This window comes from Patella vulgata, chromosome 4 (genome assembly GCF_932274485.2).
Source record: "Patella vulgata chromosome 4, xgPatVulg1.2, whole genome shotgun sequence".
Lineage (NCBI taxonomy): Eukaryota > Metazoa > Mollusca > Gastropoda > Patellidae > Patella > Patella vulgata.
In genome coordinates this window covers 54,860,162-54,879,129 of record NC_065882.2, presented here as the reverse complement: position 1 = coordinate 54,879,129, position 18,968 = coordinate 54,860,162, and the positions used below count along the sequence as shown (strand labels likewise).

The following is an 18,968-nucleotide window of genomic DNA, read 5'->3' as shown; positions in this document are numbered from 1 at the left end:
AAACGTGATTTTTCATACAATCAAGGGCCATAATCAATGCCAATATCAAAAGGAACCAAGATCTTTGGGAGATAGACATTTCAAGTTTCGTCAAAATAGAATAAAAACTGTGACCTGTAGAGTGTCCACAAACAAATTGTGAATGGACATCCGGACAGACAAGAGCGATGGCATATTACGTCCAAATGAAAATGTGGGCATATAAAAATGTTTGATTAAACTTTTTGCTTTCAGTAGATTGGACAAATTGAAAATAAAAACATACTTTGTTTCATCAACTACTTCTACTTCAGGTGGGGCTGTTATTGGGGTATTAGAATGTGCTGCATTAGGGTCATCTGGCACTAATTCACCATTTGTTGAACTAACCACCTGCAATAGCATCATATAAATCAATAACACTGGTACTTGTACACACCTTTTAATCAAATAATACAGTATAGTTGTAATGTCCTAATATTATTAAATTATAAATGACTACTTTCTAATGTTATCATAATGCACAGTGAAGACAGTGAAGAAGATAAAAAAATTTCTAAGAAGCAATTCAAAAGAATGAGAAAAGTCATGGTTGCATTAGCATAAAAATCTACTTAATTCATCACCTACTATCAGACCGAAAATGCCTAGTTTGAAAATGGTAAACTCAGTTCACTAAATAAGTTAAAGATGCATAATGTAAAATTTAGATAAGGAGCTGGCTATACTGCTATAATAGTTTCAACATAGATGATTCAAAATTAATAATACCCGGTATATTGAAATTTTCATTCAAATTGCTTATTCTGAGCAAAGTTATTACTGTTCGAAGTTTTGATGTAGATTGTTTGACATTGTAGCAACATTACTTGTTATCGAGACTCAGCCTCACTTCTCAATTTTTAAATTAAATCATTAAATGGCGATCATATTTTAATCTCATTACATTTGTTCTAAAGAGTTGATTATAGTTTTGTCATGTGAATAAATTAAAGCCAAAATAAAAACCTGCAATAGGCTGATTTAGCTCTTACATAATGCACCTTTAATAGTTTTAATGAGTCAAACACTGAATGGTTCATTTGAAATTCCTACCATACATACATGTACCAAATATCTAGAATGGTTACACTATAGGATTTTTTACCCAAGATTTCAAGGTGATCTTTAAAATGATTGTAGAGACAATAGTTACAGGTACAAATAGTGTATTGCCACGTGAACCATGTTCTTCTGTTTTTGATACTAATATCAATCTAATCTACTATTTTCATTGTTTAAGGCATTCCAAGGTAATAGTAGATCTAGTTGTGCTGAAACTTTAGGTGGGGTCAAGAATGATCCTTATACTGAATCAATTGACGAAAAGAACATTTATAAATGATTATCATATGCTTTGTCTGTGGTGCTGAAACATATTCTTCAGTACTCTCTGTACTATGCAAATATCCAGGCATAAAATAATTTTCATTTTTATTAAACATGCATTATGCAAGAGCTAAATCTGCCTATTGCAGGTCTTTCTTTAGGCCTGAAATGTTTTCTAAAGTATTAATTAGACATTATTTAACTGATCCAGGCCTTAATCAACTCTCGATGGCATCAGATTTCTCCGATATTAAATAGATTAGAATGGTTCAGCAATACTTTGATTTAATCAAATATGGAGGACCAATACTTAGCTTCGATCAACCAATATGGTGGTTGAAATTATTGCACACGTCTGTCAAACCTTCAAAGGCTAATATCTTCGCTTGCAATAGAGTAATTTGAATGAAATTTTCAAATTATTCATTTTACATCATCTACTTTCGAACTTTTATTGCAAGAATGGCTAGTTCTTTATCTAAATCTTACATAATGTATCTTTCAATCATAAATGTACTTTGACAATTTTGGACTGGAATGTCTGTATAATTTAATTTAGTAATAAATCCACATCAAATAATCAATTCTCAACCCCACACCTTTAAATATTTATCTGTGATTATTTTAATATATGTGGATTTTGATGATTACAAATGAGGGTTGAAAATCATCTATGAACAATCAAAGGAAGTTTTTTCATGAATCCAACATATCAATTACGAGTGCAAAATTATTATTATATATTATGCTCTGCTCAATAGGTAACATGAGTTAAAGAATCAATTGTGATAAAGGATGATTTTGGGCAGAATCAGTCACACATTCAAGATTGTATTACATTAGAATCTGTATGACGAGTCACTCCTTCTCAGCGACATTGCCTTATAAGTCGTCACTATAAATTTCCTCTGTATAAATTCTTTGGTTTCATCTCTTTAATATTTAATAAAACCTTGTTTACATGTACATGGCCAGCGTTCACTATTTTAGTTACAAATTTATCAAAACATCGCCCATGTCAGCTTTTTATCCAAATCTTACATAATGCATCGTTAAGCTTTTGTTTTATTCAATGACAAACCCTAATCATTGTTTTCACATGTACCCAGAATATTATTTGATACTGGGTGAATAGACTGAATGTAGTGTCAAAGCAGAGTATTGTCATGATCATCTAGTATCTATTTCCACCATTTCACGGAGTTACATCCCCTAAATATGGAAATGTGTTTTCTTTTTTGATCAAATAAAAACAATTCATGTATTTTCTTTAGAAAAAGGGACAAGTATCGTCAAATACATAAGAAGGGTAGGCAGTAGTATTAATAACACATTTATAGAAATTTTTCCAGAGATTTGACTATCTGGGTCAAAGAATTTTCCGCAACGGCCAAATTTACCGATGCATCAATGCGAGTACAGATGTTTGCTCCCGACTCGTAAAATTTTACTTGATATAAGCACTAACAACCACTGAGATTTTAATGAGAGGACTCTACACTCAATGATAAGAGGTCAATCATGAGAATTCCTTTAACTGGCTACTGAATACAGATTCTACTGTAATAGTGTTTTTTATATATTCTTTTCCATAAACATAAAATAATCATAGATTATATGTAATACTAATTATCAAACCCTTGATGATTTATTACATATCCTTATTTCACAAACAAAAGTAGATTATTTTTTTTTAAGTTTTGAAATACTGAAGGGAGTAAAAGGAAAATTCTGAGTAGATTTGCTTTCAGTCACTATCACATTACTGATCATTGCATCCTCGGTTTCCCCAGTGATCTCATTCCGTCCTACTCCACAATACCCTGCCTGGGTTAATCCATAGTGTTTTCACAATTTCAAATTATCTGCTCTGGCCTTGATCGTAGTTGGAGTCTGCGAACCAATCAAAACACAGTTTACAAACTAGTTGACTCTTTAGCCTTTTTGTTTACGTTCACAACAATATGTTGATGAGAATTACTTCCCTTTGCCAACTTCATTTGCAATAAACGATTTATGGGATTGGTTGATAAAAATAGCACAATCATCAAGGGCAGATGACTTGAATACGTGTCTTCCCCCCCCCCCCCATGGATTAACCCAGAGGTTAGTCAGTAGTGGAGTAGAACGGAATACTGAAAATGCGATCATTGCTGATGTCATAAATATAATTCCACATTATTCAATTATAAGGCACGTCTAAAATAGATCTTTTGAAAATTTGAGACAAATCTGCCAATAATCCAGGTATTCACTTCAGGAATTTGAAATTCAAAATGTGTCACTGTTATGTAGGTCAGTGTTTTTTGAGTAAATTACATCTGCTGATTTTGTAGGTTCTGAAATTAATTCCTCACTGAAAATTTGTTTGGGAATAAGGCTATGATGGACATAATCACCAATCACCAATGAGTTATGAGTACATGTTATAATGATATTAGTACTAGTAGTAAGAAACAAGAAAAATGGTTAACATTTAACAATAGAAGATCAGAGAAATGATGCAATTTTTGTTAATTAATGAATTAAATAATTAGGTTCATGAAAGCAGGGAGGAAAAAAAAAAGAGTTGGAAATGGCAGAGATCAATAACCCAAGGGAAATCTAAGGGAATTAAAATTTAAGATAGAAATTTCATCCACATACTAATGATTCTCATTAACTTCAAATTTTACCATAATTTTCCCAGATGAGCAGTGTTCGACACAGCATAAGTGCAGAGGACAAGGTTGTCAAACCAACTAACAATCAACCTTGATTTTTTAAGTCGAGTAACAACCCATAAAGCAATTATACGAAATAATTCGAGCTCTTCCTAGTGCTCACATTTATAATACATAACAAGTGCCGGTAGTCACATAACTTTAGTTTCTCCCGTTATTGGAAATGGCCACTTTTTTTTTTTTTAAAAATGTGGTCAAGGATAATAATTCCAAAAGCAATTATTGGCTTCTTTATCTCATGAACATAAACAGTATGTATAAATTTCAAATCAATCAGATGATAACATTTTCAAATTAGTCATGGGCCACAATTGTGGAAATCATTAAAAATCAATAGGGCATATTGAAACTGTCAAGATATGATATTAATAATACAAATTGATCTAATATCTGGGTAAAAATTGGCAGAAGTTGGAAGAAAGAACACATTTCACTCAAACTGATGTATCTGTGCATACACAAAATACAGTTTCAGATTTATAAGTCACAAGATGAAATATATGGAAGGGGATCGACGCCACATTAAAAGACATGTAAACACGAGTAGAAGTTACTATGTCAGCATATGAAAGTGTTGTTTTGATGATTTTTCCATGTTCGATTTTACAAAATAGAAAAGTATTGTCCACTAACGAAAAAACACATGTACAAATGCCCCTTGTAACGTTTGTATTTTCTACATCTGATCTTTCAACTGTTGTAATTTCTACTAGTGCATAATCGACATATGTAACTTCGACATCGGTATTTTCTTCCAATGTAATTTCTCCACATGTCACATCCATCAAGGCGTGGTTCCGATTTTAGCCGAAGCTTGCGTCATAAAAACAAAACCTCCCTTCAAGTAGTCTCGGTCATCCAGACAATATGGCTCCTCCGCGATAGCTCCCTCGACTAACGGGCTTGGATGACCGAGGCTACCCTTCGAGGAAAGTCTCCTCGTGTATTACTACCAGAAAGTTGCATGGGGAGCATCAATAATTTTTAACGGAAGTTAACACTAACATATTGTTTTATGCTAAATTTTAATACAACTTTTAATAGTTTGCTTTCTTTGTTATTTTTATGTGTCTTGAATTCACCATTTCTGGTGTTCATGTCGTTAACATAATTTTGAATGCATAGTTATAGTTTCGAATAAAGAACCGCCCCTGTCGGCCCTGTCGTCTGCTCCACATTGGTGACATCGTTCAATCGTAGCCATGGACAATAATAATCAGGTATATTTATGTTTGAATATCTTCCACAAAAAACTTGTTCTTAGAGCACATAAGCGTACAAATATACTACATAAGTGACACAGGTCTTTCTTCTTTTTTTGGTTGTCAGATGGTAGCACTATCTACACTACAGTTCTACACTCGTTCAGTCGTTGAGTCGTTATGTAAAAGTTTCACGCGTAGACGCCGTAGATACCGCATGGTCAATGAAATGGGGTTTAACGTCCTATTTTGATGTATTTTTTGTATTGGCTAATGAAGACTGGCATATACCATGCAGGGCGCATGCTAAAAATCCCAGACAGTTGGAAATTGTTAGAGATACTGATAGTACTAGTAGGCCTAGTGATTCATTTCATAGACATAGTCTAGCTAGGGCTAGGCGAGTTATTGATGAATGTCCTGACAAATTTTCCCTCATTGCACCCAGCATGGTATATGCAAGTCTTCATTAGCCAATACAAAAAATACATCAAAATAGGACGTTAAACCCCATTTCATTGACCATGCGGTATCTACGGCGTCTACGCGTGAAACTATAATAACGACTCAACGACTGAACGAGTGTAGAACTGTAGTGTAGATAGTGCTACCATCTGACAACCAAAAAAAGAAGAAAGACCTGTGTCACTTATGTAGTATATTTGTACGCTTATGTGCTCTAAGAACAAGTTTTTTGTGGAAGATATTCAAACATAAATATACCTGATTATTATTGTCCATGGCTACGATTGAACGATGTCACCAATGTGGAGCAGACGACAGGGCCGACAGGGGCGGTTCTTTATTCGAAACTATAACTATGCATTCAAAATTATGTTAACGACATGAACACCAGAAATGGTGAATTCAAGACACATAAAAATAACAAAGAAAGCAAACTATTAAAAGTTGTATTAAAATTTAGCATAAAACAATATGTTAGTGTTAACTTCCGTTAAAAATTATTGATGCTCCCCATGCAACTTTCTGGTAGTAATACACGAGGAGACTTTCCTCGAAGGGTAGCCTCGGTCATCCAAGCCCGTTAGTCGAGGGAGCTATCGCGGAGGAGCCATATTGTCTGGATGACCGAGACTACTTGAAGGGAGGTTTTGTTTTTATGACGCAAGCTTCGACTAAAATCGGAACCACGCCTTGATGGATGTGACATGTGGAGAAATTACATTGGAAGAAAATACCGATGTCGAAGTTACATATGTCGATTATGCACTAGCAGAAATTACAACAGTTGAAAGATCAGATGTAGAAAATACAAACGTTACAAGGCGCATTTGTACATGTGTTTTTTCGTTAGTGGACAATACTTTTCTATTTTGTAAAATCGAACATGGAAAAATCATCAAAACAACACTTTCATATGCTGACATAGTAACTTCTACTCGTGTTTACATGTCTTTTAATGTGGCGTCGATCCCCTTCCATAGAAATATGGACATATACCCATTTAAAACGGAATGACCATTGAAAATCTATTTAAGGCCAACAATGAATCTGATGTTCCTCGCCTAAATACCCAAATTAATGGATGACACATTAATTGCGTATTTATCTTTTGTAACGCATCAAGGAATCAGGCTACTTCTCTAAGCTTAGCCCAAAAGAAAAGGCTCATGACCATACATACCTTAGTCATGATTACGATGTCATGAAACTATAAACCAAGTTGCAGAAAGTGTTCACCATCGAGCTTAGTCAAAGTATTGATGTTATGAAACTATGCACAAAGTTTCGCCACTCGCACAGAATTAAAATCACGCACAGAATTAAAATCAGAGTTATTGTGGTCCACAGTCTCAACAAATTAAATTGTTTATTATCACCATCCCTAACCTGACCAGGAAATGCGTATTATCGTACTTAGTCATTTTTATTCTCATAATTTTGCTTTGAAAAAAGGGAAACCTATTTGAATAGTCCCCTGTCTTGATTGCATAAATAAAGAAGAAAACCAATGATAATCCTTAGATTATTAGTTATGGTATTAGAATGTTGAACGCAACTATTTTTCTATGACTACCTAATTCATTTAATTTGTAGTAGGTGCATTAGCGTGACAATACATGTATGTGTTCTACTTTATACATCATAACATAAATTCGATGTTTGAGGACTTTTTTCATTTTGTAAGGGACTTTGCACTGACCAGTCACTGTGGTTACTTCCAGACTAAGATTTTTGAAAATTAGTGTCGAACACCGCTAATGAGACCATTAAAATATATGTCCTCAAAAAAAAAAAGAAGCAATGTTTCATGTACAATAAGCAGAGTTATTGGGGTAGAATTTTAAGTAACAACATAAGCATCTCAATAAAGTTCACTTCATAATTACTATTAGTACAATATATTATTAGAAGACATAGAAGTTCGTACCTGTACTGAACCCCCATGCCTATTTGAGGCTAGGTTAGCACCCAGAAAATTATCAGAGAGACGCGGTTGTTCTCCCCACGCATGCCCCCGTGTATTGCCACTCGACTGAAAGGCAAATTAGTGATGTTAGATAGACACAGCAGAGTGGTAATTTTCTTACATTTCAATTTAACAATCATATACATATATATTTAAAGTACTTGATTTTGACAATTTCACTAGAATTACACATTATCAATTAATTCATTTTTCTTACTAATCTCATTAAGTGTAGCAAAACACACAAAGCTGTCAGCACTTGAAAATGACAGTCTTAAGCACTATTTTACAAGAAGCTCACACAAGCAATGTAGTCTTGGCATCTAACATAAAATTCCATATACTAATGTTAATCTACACATTCAGTGCACATTCAAAAATCATGTCTCTATGCTACTAAAAAAATGAAACAGAAGTGGAATAAAATAAATAATAATAATCGATTTTTCATTCAGAGGTATAACAAAAAAATTCAGATGCAGAAGAAGCTACCTTATCGAAAGCATGAACCATACAAAAACAGGCATACAAGAAAGATAGTTTAACCTACAATAACCTCTCCCCTATTAACCCTTTAACATTATGAACAAAGTCATTGATCATAAATTTAATTTAATAACTTTAAATTTGATTTTGTTTATATTGTAAAATTAAGTTTAAAGAATGGGAAATGACATGTTTTAATTTATTATCTATTTGAATTTCCCTAAACTCTTTTATAGAAAAAGGTTTGGGGGGCGGGGGTAAAGGCTGGGTTTGAATAAATAAATACTGATGTAGAAAGAATGAATGGAATATTGTTAAGATGAGGAAAAAACAGTAGAAAGGCCATAAATATACAATGGTGATAATATGATTGTAGTTAATCAATTACACTACAGTATGTGATTCTGTATTTTATAGCTATGATGAGTATCATGCATAAAACAGTGTATGTTTAAGTGTTTTAAAGATAAATGACAAGCAAACTAAACATGGCATGGACATAACAATACATTTAAGAGAAACAAAATAAAAACATAACATAAAACAGCAAACCAATCAAATTTATCAGATATGATTATGAAGATAGTCAAACTGATATAAGAATTAGATTAATGTTTAATGAAATAATTATTTGCTGTGAAACTATGAAAACATATTCTTATTCTAGAGCAAGTGTGGAATTACCTACCCGGTTCATGCCTGTATCATGTCTTATTCGAGTATGATCTCTCTGTGGTGAGGGTCCAGTCGTATCAGCACTGATTGAAACGGGCGTAGCCTTACAAGTAAAAAAATAATAGACAAAACAAGCCAACAGTGAGGCTGATGTCCCCCACCTCAATCCAAAAATTAATAGATGACATTTATTAATCGATTGCACATTCATCTTTTTATAAAGCATGGGGCAATCAAATTACTTATCTTTACTTAGCTATAGCAGAAAATGCTCATGGATCAAAATTTGTCAAGGCATTGGTATTGATGTAGTGAAACTATACACCAAGTTTTATCAGTCAGTTCTCACCAAAGGAGAATCAAAGTCATCATGTTCCTAAGTCTAAACAAATCAAATTGCTTATCTCTACCAAAACAGGATATGCTCAAATCAAAATTAGTCACAGACTCACATATTGAGGTACACCAATTTTTGCCCTTGTCACCAAAGAATAATCAAAGTTATCATGTTCCTAAGTCTCAACCATTCAAATTTCTTATTTCTGCCTTGCATAAAATCCTAAACATGAAACCCAGTCAAGACATTCACTAAATGAACAAATGTGAACATTCTAGCTTAATTAGAAGCAGAGTTATTATGTTCAAAAAGTCTTGACCAATCAAAGTGTTTATCGCTACTTAGACCAAGCAGAAATTGCTCATCATCGAACTTAGTCAATGTAATGAAACTATACACAAGTGTCACCAATAACTAGTCTGAGTCACTTATTCTCGGCAAATCAAATGCTTATCCCTCTTCATTCTGAGTTTGAGCAATGAAAGTTTATGAAACTATACCACAAGTTTCACCATTCTCACTTAATTACATTCAAAGTCACTGTGTCTCGAAGTATCAACCAATCATCCAACTGGGTCTTAAGATATTCACATGATAATAAACATCTACACCAAGTCTGGACATTCTACCTCCATTAGAAGAGTTATTCTACCACAATTAGAAGAGGTATTGTTCCAAAAAGTTTGACGGACAGACAAACCCATTTTAGTAGTCCCCCAATTTCTTCAAAGGCACGGTAAAAAAAAAATGGTGATAAGGTAAGTAAGTTTTTCCAAAATTGTATTATACTTCACGAAGAGAATATTCCTCTTTATATAAATAATCATGAATCATAAATTATCTCCCTTTGTGTACTGATCAGTCATTATGACTATCTTCTACAAATAAATCTTAAACAAATTTTTTCTAAATCTAAAACTGTAACAATGTACATGTATCATGATCATGATGAAAAACATAGTCAGGATGATGGGGGCTACCACATACACTTAACTTCAAAAATTAAGATTAAGGACTATAGTATTAGCTGATATGTCTTCCAAAAGAAGAAATTAAAAAAGTTTGGAATTCAGGACTAAGGCTAAATTCTAAGGCAGTGATAACAGTAAAATACTAAAGCACAGTGACAACATAAATTGAAAAATAATAATCTTTGGCCATAATCTTAATATCAGACTACTTGCTACGTGTTGCTTTTTTTTTTTTTTTTTTGGCTTTTTTAAAACAATAATATGATCAATATAAACATTTTTTAGAATAGGACTCTAGACCAGTTTTCATTATAAATGGAAGAATTTATTTGATCTATGGTGCTGTGGAAATTTGACTTCTGCTGTTTCACTTGATACTCAATATAAACATAACCCACCACTTGTCTTCCCACCCAATCAAATAGCCAATCACAGTCATAATTCATCTTCTCCATTAAATCGGTGAAAAGTTTGCGCAGATAGTCATAATCAGGCGTCTCAAAAAAGTCCAGACGCCGTACATATCTCAAATATGTTGCTAATTCTTCTGCAAAGGAACAAAGAGAAAGATAGGATGCCAAGCAACGAAACATACGCCCACAGCAGCTAAATCAGTCGACAAGGGTTGTCGAATATTTATTCTTTTGTAGGTAATGGGAGCTTTTAAAAGACAAGACAAAGTGAAACAAGGGCCACACCTCTAGAAGTTAGCAACAGAAATTGCTGAAATTCAATAGGATTTTGCGTTTTACTTTGTTAATAGTGCATATATATAAATTTAATGCAGATTGCATGGTAACTTTTGTTGTTCACAAGGGGGTTCAACACAGTGAAGCAAGGGCTACACCTCTAGAAGTAGCAATAGGCTTTTTCGTTTTACTCATGTTAATAATGCATATAAATTTAATACAGATCGGACGATAACTTTGGTTGTTAACAAGTGGGTTAAACAAAGTGAAACAAGGACTATAACTCTAGAAGTAATCAATGGAAATTGCTGAAATTCAATAGGCTGTGTGTTACTAATCTAAACAATGCACATTAATTTCATACAGATCACATGATAGCTTTTGTTGAAAGAGCATTCACAAGGTTCTACAAAGTGAAACAAGGGTCATAACTGTAGATGTAATTAACAAAAATTCTTGTAATTTACTAGGCTTCTTCGTTTTACTGATCTAAATACATTCCATACAGATCAGCTGATAACTTAAGTTGATAAGAGTTTTCACAAGGTTCAACAAAATGAAACATGGGGAATAACTATAGAAGTTATATATGGAAATTGTTGAAATTCAATAAGTCTTCGTTTTCCTATCTAAATAATGCAGATAAATTTCATACATATTGGATGATAAATTATTCGATAGCGCGTTTGCAATCGACTTCTTCATTTTACTAAGTTAATCATACATTACGCAAGAGCTAAATCTGCACGTCTTTCTTTAGGCCTGAAATGTTATATAAACTATTAAATAGAAATTTGTAACATGAAAAGACCATAATCAACTCTCAATGCCATCTTCTGTGTTCAATTTTCCCTGGATTTGAATCCGGTCTGCTGCTCAACGCTCATTGATGATTAAATGCAAAAATGGATAATTGAGACTATGTTTTTTTTTATCATACCAACTTTAGTAATGATGATCGATGCTAGGCCTAAAATTCAATCGCTAATATCTTGGTTCAGAATGGAGCAATTTGACGGAAATGTTCGGCATATTCCCTTAACATTATCGAGTTTTTAACTATTATAGTGAGACCTGCCAGGTCTTTATCTAATCTTCCATAATGCATGTAAAACCAATACAGATGGGATGATAACTTAAGTCGTTAGGGCGTTCATAACGTTCTACAAAGTGAAACAAGGATAATAACTATAGAAATAAAGGGAAATTGTTGAAATCAAATAGGCTAATAAATGTAGTCTGTAGAGTGTTCAAAAGAAATTGTGGACGATTGAAGTACAGATGGGGGATGACAGCAATATACGACCACATTTCCATGTGGGCATATAAAAAGTAACTCTTGATAAAATCAATCATGCAAATAATCAATAACATAAAAATGATGGTCTTTGTGCAAAAATATGTTGTATGACTGTAGCCAATATTAGTATTTTACAAATTCTTAATGGTGTCTTAGATATCTACTATCATCACAAACCACATATCTCAATGATCATATATTATGTGAAAGATGATGAAATATGTGGCCAATCAGATGCCCAACTAAATTTGAAGGAAATCTATTGTTAGGTAACGTCTACAGGCATAACGTACTACATTTTTTGACCAGTGTTATCTGGAATATATCTGTAAGTACAGGCTGCAGCCATACTAGATTTTTGAATTCTGTTAATAATCGTCGAATGTGATTGAAACTTACTATATGTTTAAAGAGATATTTAATATATTTCATCTCCCATAGAATTGTTCATTCTGTGCTGTTTAATTCTGAATAAAATCAAATCTTTTAAAATGATTTCACCAACACTCAAATTTTTACCTGGAAAGTTTTCACTTAAAACTTCAATTGGAGTTGCCCGTTTTGTATCACCTATCTTTTGATATCTTTCTTTAAGTGTGTCGGCTTTTAGACCTTGCCATGGTAAACTTCCACGTAAAAAATACATAAACATGTGGCCTAATGCTTCTAAATCATCCCTTCGACTTTGTTCTGAAAAAAAAAAATCATTATGAAAAAGGATAACAAAAGATATACCGAAATTCATTTCTCAACAGGGGGAAAACAAGCTAACAGAGTGAGGCTGGTGTCTCCTGTCTCAATCCCAAAATAATTAGAAGACATTCATTCACTATTTAAACATTTATCTTTTTATAAAGCATCTAGCAATCAAATTATTTATCACTTTGCTTAAACTGGGCAGAAAATGCTCATTATCGAACATAGTCAGGGTACTGATGTACTGTAATGTTACTACACATCAAGTTTCGTTATTCTACCTCAATTAGAAGTTGGGTTCTTGTGTTCCAAAGAATCAACATATCAAATTACTTAGCCCTAGTGAGAAATATACATCTCATCCCTATTAAACTCGCCTAATGAACAATACCAAGTTTGATCATTCTACCTCAGAACTTAGAAGCAGAGTTATTGTAATCCAAAGTATCAACCAATTAAATTGTTTATCTCTACTTAGCTTTAGCAAAAAATGTTTATTGAAAGTTAATGACTGTAGCAGCGTAGCTGAGAGTTCTTGTGTTCTAAAATCTCAACTAGTGAAATTGCTCATCTCTATTTCGCCCAAGCAGAAAATGATCATGTAACTCAGTCAAGATACTTACCTACAAATGTAACACTTACGCCAAGTTTGAATATTTTACATTAATCAGAAGCAAAACTATTGTGTTTAAAAATTATTGTGCAGAAAATGTTCATTATCAAACTCGAAAATGTTCATTATCAAACTCGAAAATGTTCATTATCAAACTCGAAAATGTTCATTATCAAACTCGAAAATGTTCATTATCAAACTCGAAAATGTTCATTATCAAACTCAGTCCAGAGTCCAGACACTCAATCACCCAATGAAAAATTTCAAAGTTTTAACATTCTACCTAAATTAGAAGCAACGCTATTGTTTCCCAAAGTATCGACAACTTAAATGGCTCATTTATACAGAAAACGCTGATTATTGTTTGCCAAAAAGAGGGACAGGTGAACCTATTTTAATAGTCCCTTAAGTTTCTTTGACAGGCGGAGGTCAAAAGGGGTGATTTTTGCAACTGCATGTATATATATTTGTCATTCCACCCTAATATTTGTTTGATTAGCTCCTTGTAATACTGATCATGTATAATATGGCATGTTTTTGGGGTGTTTTTTTAATGTGTACCAGTGGGTATTTAACAAGTTTCATGTTTTTTCTTATCTTCAAAATCAGCAAATACTGAACATGACACTAGGTTTATTGATGTATTTTTTTATTTAAAAAATTTCAAATATTTTAATGAATTACATCATTTAAGACAGACATTTTTCCCATCATTTTTCCAAAGATTTTAGAATACTTTGAAATAACATTTGTTTTAAATTTTTTAATTAGTTTTGCATGATTATAACAGATATAAATGTCTTCTTTAAAACAGACTTACAAATATACAGATAAGAAAAATAAAAGATCCGAAAATTGATTTGTTCAAACCTCAATGAAAATTTGACTGGTCTGTCCCATCCACTACATGAAATGGTCTTACTTTTATTTTGTTAACTTTATATTTCTATGTCACATGGAAATACATTTGTCCCTATGTGGAATGGCTGTTGCTATTTAAAAAATGGTTTGGAAAATCAAATTTCCAAGCTTATATTTTGCTAACATTTCGTCCAATATATGCCCAGTTTTAGTGAAACATTAGTGTTATTTTAGTATTTCTTTTCGGCTTCATAATATGTGATAGAATTTGAATAACCACTGCAGACGAAACTTGTGTGTAGTCTCGATCTTCCACACAGGATACGGATAATGTGACACGGGTAGGCGACTGGTTATGTCATTTTTACAGTTGTCTGCCTGAAAATGTAACGTTAGCACTCTTGATACGTTAGCACAACTAATCTGGCTTTCATGGCGTTATTTACTCATAATATATCACTTTCTTTTTGGCATGTAGAAAAGAAAGTCAGCTTTCCGATTTAAGATGCATAAACATGTCGGTTGGCATTCTCGCCTCATTCACTCGATCGAAATGACTTTGATCCCCGCAAAAAGTGCTAACGTGTCAATTATCAGCCTGTCCTTACATAACATTAGCACATGCTTTTAAAATTTAAAATACTGTTTGTCCAATTTTGAAGTTAAAACTTGCTCCAGAGTAGACATACATCATATTATTAATACTTTTCATTGCTGACTATTTCAATTTTTAGTTAAAAACAATAATTCAAGTAAATATAGTTATTTTAAAATGTCCATGTCTGTCCTTATGTAATGTTAGCAACATTTGCATCCCCAATAAATGTTAGGTTATTATTATGATAATATATTAATCTTAAATTATTAATATTATTCTTCATGTTTCAAACAAAAAGTCTCAGTAACTAATTACATTAACACTATGAAGAAATTTTCTTCAAACATTAGTGCTAATGTTAGGCATTTGCCAGAATGTTTGTCCACATGTAACATTATATATCAATCTTAAATTCTTAATATTATGCTTTATTTTTCATATAAAAGTCTCAGTAACTACTTACGTTAACACTATAAGGAAATTTTCCTCAAATGTTAGTGCTAATGTTACACATTTGCCAGAATGTCTGTCCACATGTAACATTAGCAATACATTGAATTTTTAAATTAATAATAAATATCACATCCTACTTATTTCTAAAATATCACATCCCATGAAACTGAAATTTCAGTTTTGAATAATGTTTTATTACATTAAAATTTTGAAGAAAACTATTAATATATATAAGCAATGGTTAATATCTGAAAAAAAAATAACTTTGCCATGTGTCTGTCCAATTCAAGAGACATTTTATATTTCTTAAAATGGTAATTTTTACGGTCTTATGACCCAAAAATAAAAGCATCTTCTTTTATTTAACATAATTCAATGTATATTCTACCTATAGAGATTGTTATTTATATGAATTTTAATGTGGACCGTTTGCATTTGATATTTCATCTGAGTGATACTATTTAAATAATTATTTTGCGAAAAATTACCTTTTTAAAATATATTTTGGAAGAATATGTATCCATCTTCCCTGAGACGGTGATTTTGTAAGACGAATAGGAATTTCATAATTTATTTGGGATCGGGAACCTAAGCTACACTTTATAATGAAACATGCAATATATTATCATGTCCACTGTTTACATGAAACATGTAAGCAATTGCAATAAATTGGTTATTCTGAATATTGCTTTAGGCCTACATCATATAGATTTAGATTTTAATTGGTAGACTGCATCAAAATAAAATCCTATGTTGAAATGTTTGTCATGAACAAGGAAAACAAATAGATGTATAGAATTTAGAGTGTTGTTAGATAAAACCACTTAATCGACATATCAGTGTAGTATATCAGGATATAACTATACTATACAGTGATAGATAACAGAATAATGTCAAACTGTAGATAAAATTGTCAGGCGAGGGCTTAAATTTTTAATAATATATTATTGATAAAACATTGAACCAAACTGGAATCATGTCAAGAATACCACACAATTACCTTTTCCTAAATGTGTGTTTATACTCATATATCTGGCAGTGCCCGTCAAACTTTTATGTTCCCGATATGGTATGTGTTTATTGGTTTCAGGATCAATATATTCTTTGGCCAAACCAAAATCTATGATATGAGTGATATGCTGTTTTTTAGTCGATTGCCTTCCTATAAGAAAGTTTTCAGGTTTAACATCACGGTAAATGAGGTGTTTCGAATGTACATACTCCATTCTGGAAATCTATAAAATAGAAAACATTAAAACCATTAATTCCATGAGACAAATCAAAGCATTACTACCATTACCATCTGCTGATCAACAGCATCAGCTTTTTTAAATCAACATCAAGATTTCAAATCATTAATTCAGATTTTGCTATAAATCAACAACATAGTGGTAGTAATTATCTTTATATTTCAAAAGTCAAAGATATGTACTATTTTAATCTGAAGATTTCAGTCAAGTACATTTTAGTAGAACAAAATCTCCATTGGATAAATAAGTGTGTCTTGTTTTTAAAATGATAGTATACATTGAATTTCTGAAGGGTAATGATATACAATTGGGTTTAACAGCACATTTCTGCACCGATCAGGTTAATGAAGTCCATGTGTGTGCATGTGTTCTACGAGCTACATGTATGAGGAAAGGTATGCTATGAAGGAAGTTTTGCCCCGACAGCCGCATTTCTACCTACTGACAAGGGAATGCACCACTGACAAGGGAATACCAAGCTGAAAAAAAAAATGGTGAAACTTCCTCAGCAAAATCCAGGCTCTCTTGGTCAGTTGGCCAACCTGGCTCCATTACTGGAAGAATGCAAATCCTAATTATTATGAAATTGTGAGTAACATGTATGTACACTAGGGCCCAAACGATTCACCGGTGAATCATGATTTTTTCCATAAAAAAAAGATGAACGATACTCTTTATAAGACAACTGATAACCGCGATTTCTTTTTCAATTTGAGGTACACAGTTTATTTCACACTGTATTGTGATATTTATTCAATAAAAATTAAAGTTCAATTAATTAGACAGTAGGACATTATAAGTCAGTTCAGTGTAAAGAAAAAATCCCGGTCACTATGTCCAGCCACCCAGACATTATATCATTGCAAAAACTGACCTACAGGGTATGAATCTGTGCAAAATACGACCCAGAAACTTGATAAGACAATATATTCCATTGGAAATGAAGTGAAATGAGGTTTAACATCCTACTTTTCTGCTCCTACTGGGCTAATGAAGACAGGCATATGCCATACAGTGTGCTATGAGAGAAATTTTGCCTGGGCAGTGGCACTACGGCCTACTCTTATATCAAATTCCATATGTACACGGGTCCTCGGTCTTCATCCCATCCGAATGACTACACAGCTTTCCTTGTCCTGCCCTCCGTTCTGCACCACTGAAAAGGGGAAACCACGCTGGGAAATCCTGATGAAAATTCTCTGCCAATGCAGGGATCGAACATGTGACCTCCAGGCTAGCGGACCAGCGTCTTACCGACTTAATCACCGTGGCTCCCATTTTCCATTAGACAAAATAGCGGAAGTCATCAATTTTACACCAATCAAATCGCATTTCACACTCATTTAGTCTTCATAAGTGTGGTACCGTACCATATCGTTTTTTCTGTTACCTTAGTAAACGGCAACAGGAAAAGTCAATAAAGAAATTTCAGTCTGCAAAATATGTCATACCCAATTACGGTATACAGGATTGTATTCATGTATGTGTACCTGACTGCTGTTTGACTTGACTTGATTGTCTGTGCGATTGCATACTTAATTTTGTTTCAGAGATTGTGTATTTTGATTCAGTTTGAGTAAAAAAAAGTGCCAAAATATTGGTTAAATATTAATTTCAATTTTGTCTATTGATAAACAATAAAACTTTAATGAAACAAGCAATATTTGGTCAATTTCACAGTAAAAGCGTGTATTGTGATGTATCTGTACCGTTGGTCTAGGACACGATACTGTATCATATCATGGCACAGTGTATTGTTTCAGCCCTAATGTACACTCTAGTTTGATTATCATATAAACCATAATCTGAAAATCTAATGGTACAGTTAAATCTGAACTATTTGCTTTAAACTTAAAAAAAAACAAGCCAACCGTGAGGCTGATGTCGCCCGCAAAAACCCCGAAATAAATAGATGACACATATTAATTAATTGCACGTTTATCTTTTTCAAAAGTATTGAACAATCGAACTGATTATCAACTATACACTAAGTTTCATCACTCTCTATCAGATAGAATCAAAGTCAAAGAAATTATTAGCTTTAGCGGGAAATGTTAATCATTGAACTCAGTCAAGACATTCACCTAATGAACATCATATCAAGTTTAAAAGTTTGGAAATTCTACCTCAATTAAAAGCAGAGTTGTTATGTTCCAAAGTCTTAACCAATCAAATTGCTAATCGCTCCTTAGTATAAGCAGAAAATTCTCATCAAATATAAATGATACATGTTTAATGAAGCAATACTCAGAGTTTCATAGCTCTCACTTAATTATAACAAACTTTGCGTGCCCATAAGCATCAACCAATCAAATTGCTTATCTCTGCTTACCGTA

General features: G+C 32.8%; 1 protein-coding gene across 6 annotated transcripts in view; it reads right to left on the bottom strand.

Moving 5' to 3' along the window:
• LOC126819258 (casein kinase I) overlaps positions 1 to 18,968 on the bottom strand; it is a 51,879-nt gene that overhangs the window by 6,414 nt on the left and 26,497 nt on the right. For 3 of the 6 annotated variants that reach the window (XM_050547196.2, XM_050547197.2, XM_050547195.2), the window contains exons 5-10: positions 16,383 to 16,617; positions 12,681 to 12,851; positions 10,571 to 10,719; positions 8,878 to 8,967; positions 7,665 to 7,769; positions 266 to 372 (exon numbers count right to left, since the gene is read on the bottom strand). In XM_050547196.2, the coding sequence (XP_050403153.1) occupies positions 266 to 372; positions 7,665 to 7,769; positions 8,878 to 8,967; positions 10,571 to 10,719; positions 12,681 to 12,851; positions 16,383 to 16,617 (857 nt within the window). The remainder of the gene's footprint in view (positions 1 to 265; positions 373 to 7,664; positions 7,770 to 8,877; positions 8,968 to 10,570; positions 10,720 to 12,680; positions 12,852 to 16,382; positions 16,618 to 18,968) is intronic. The other 3 variants (XM_050547200.2, XM_050547199.2, XM_050547198.2) reach the window with 2 other exon arrangements.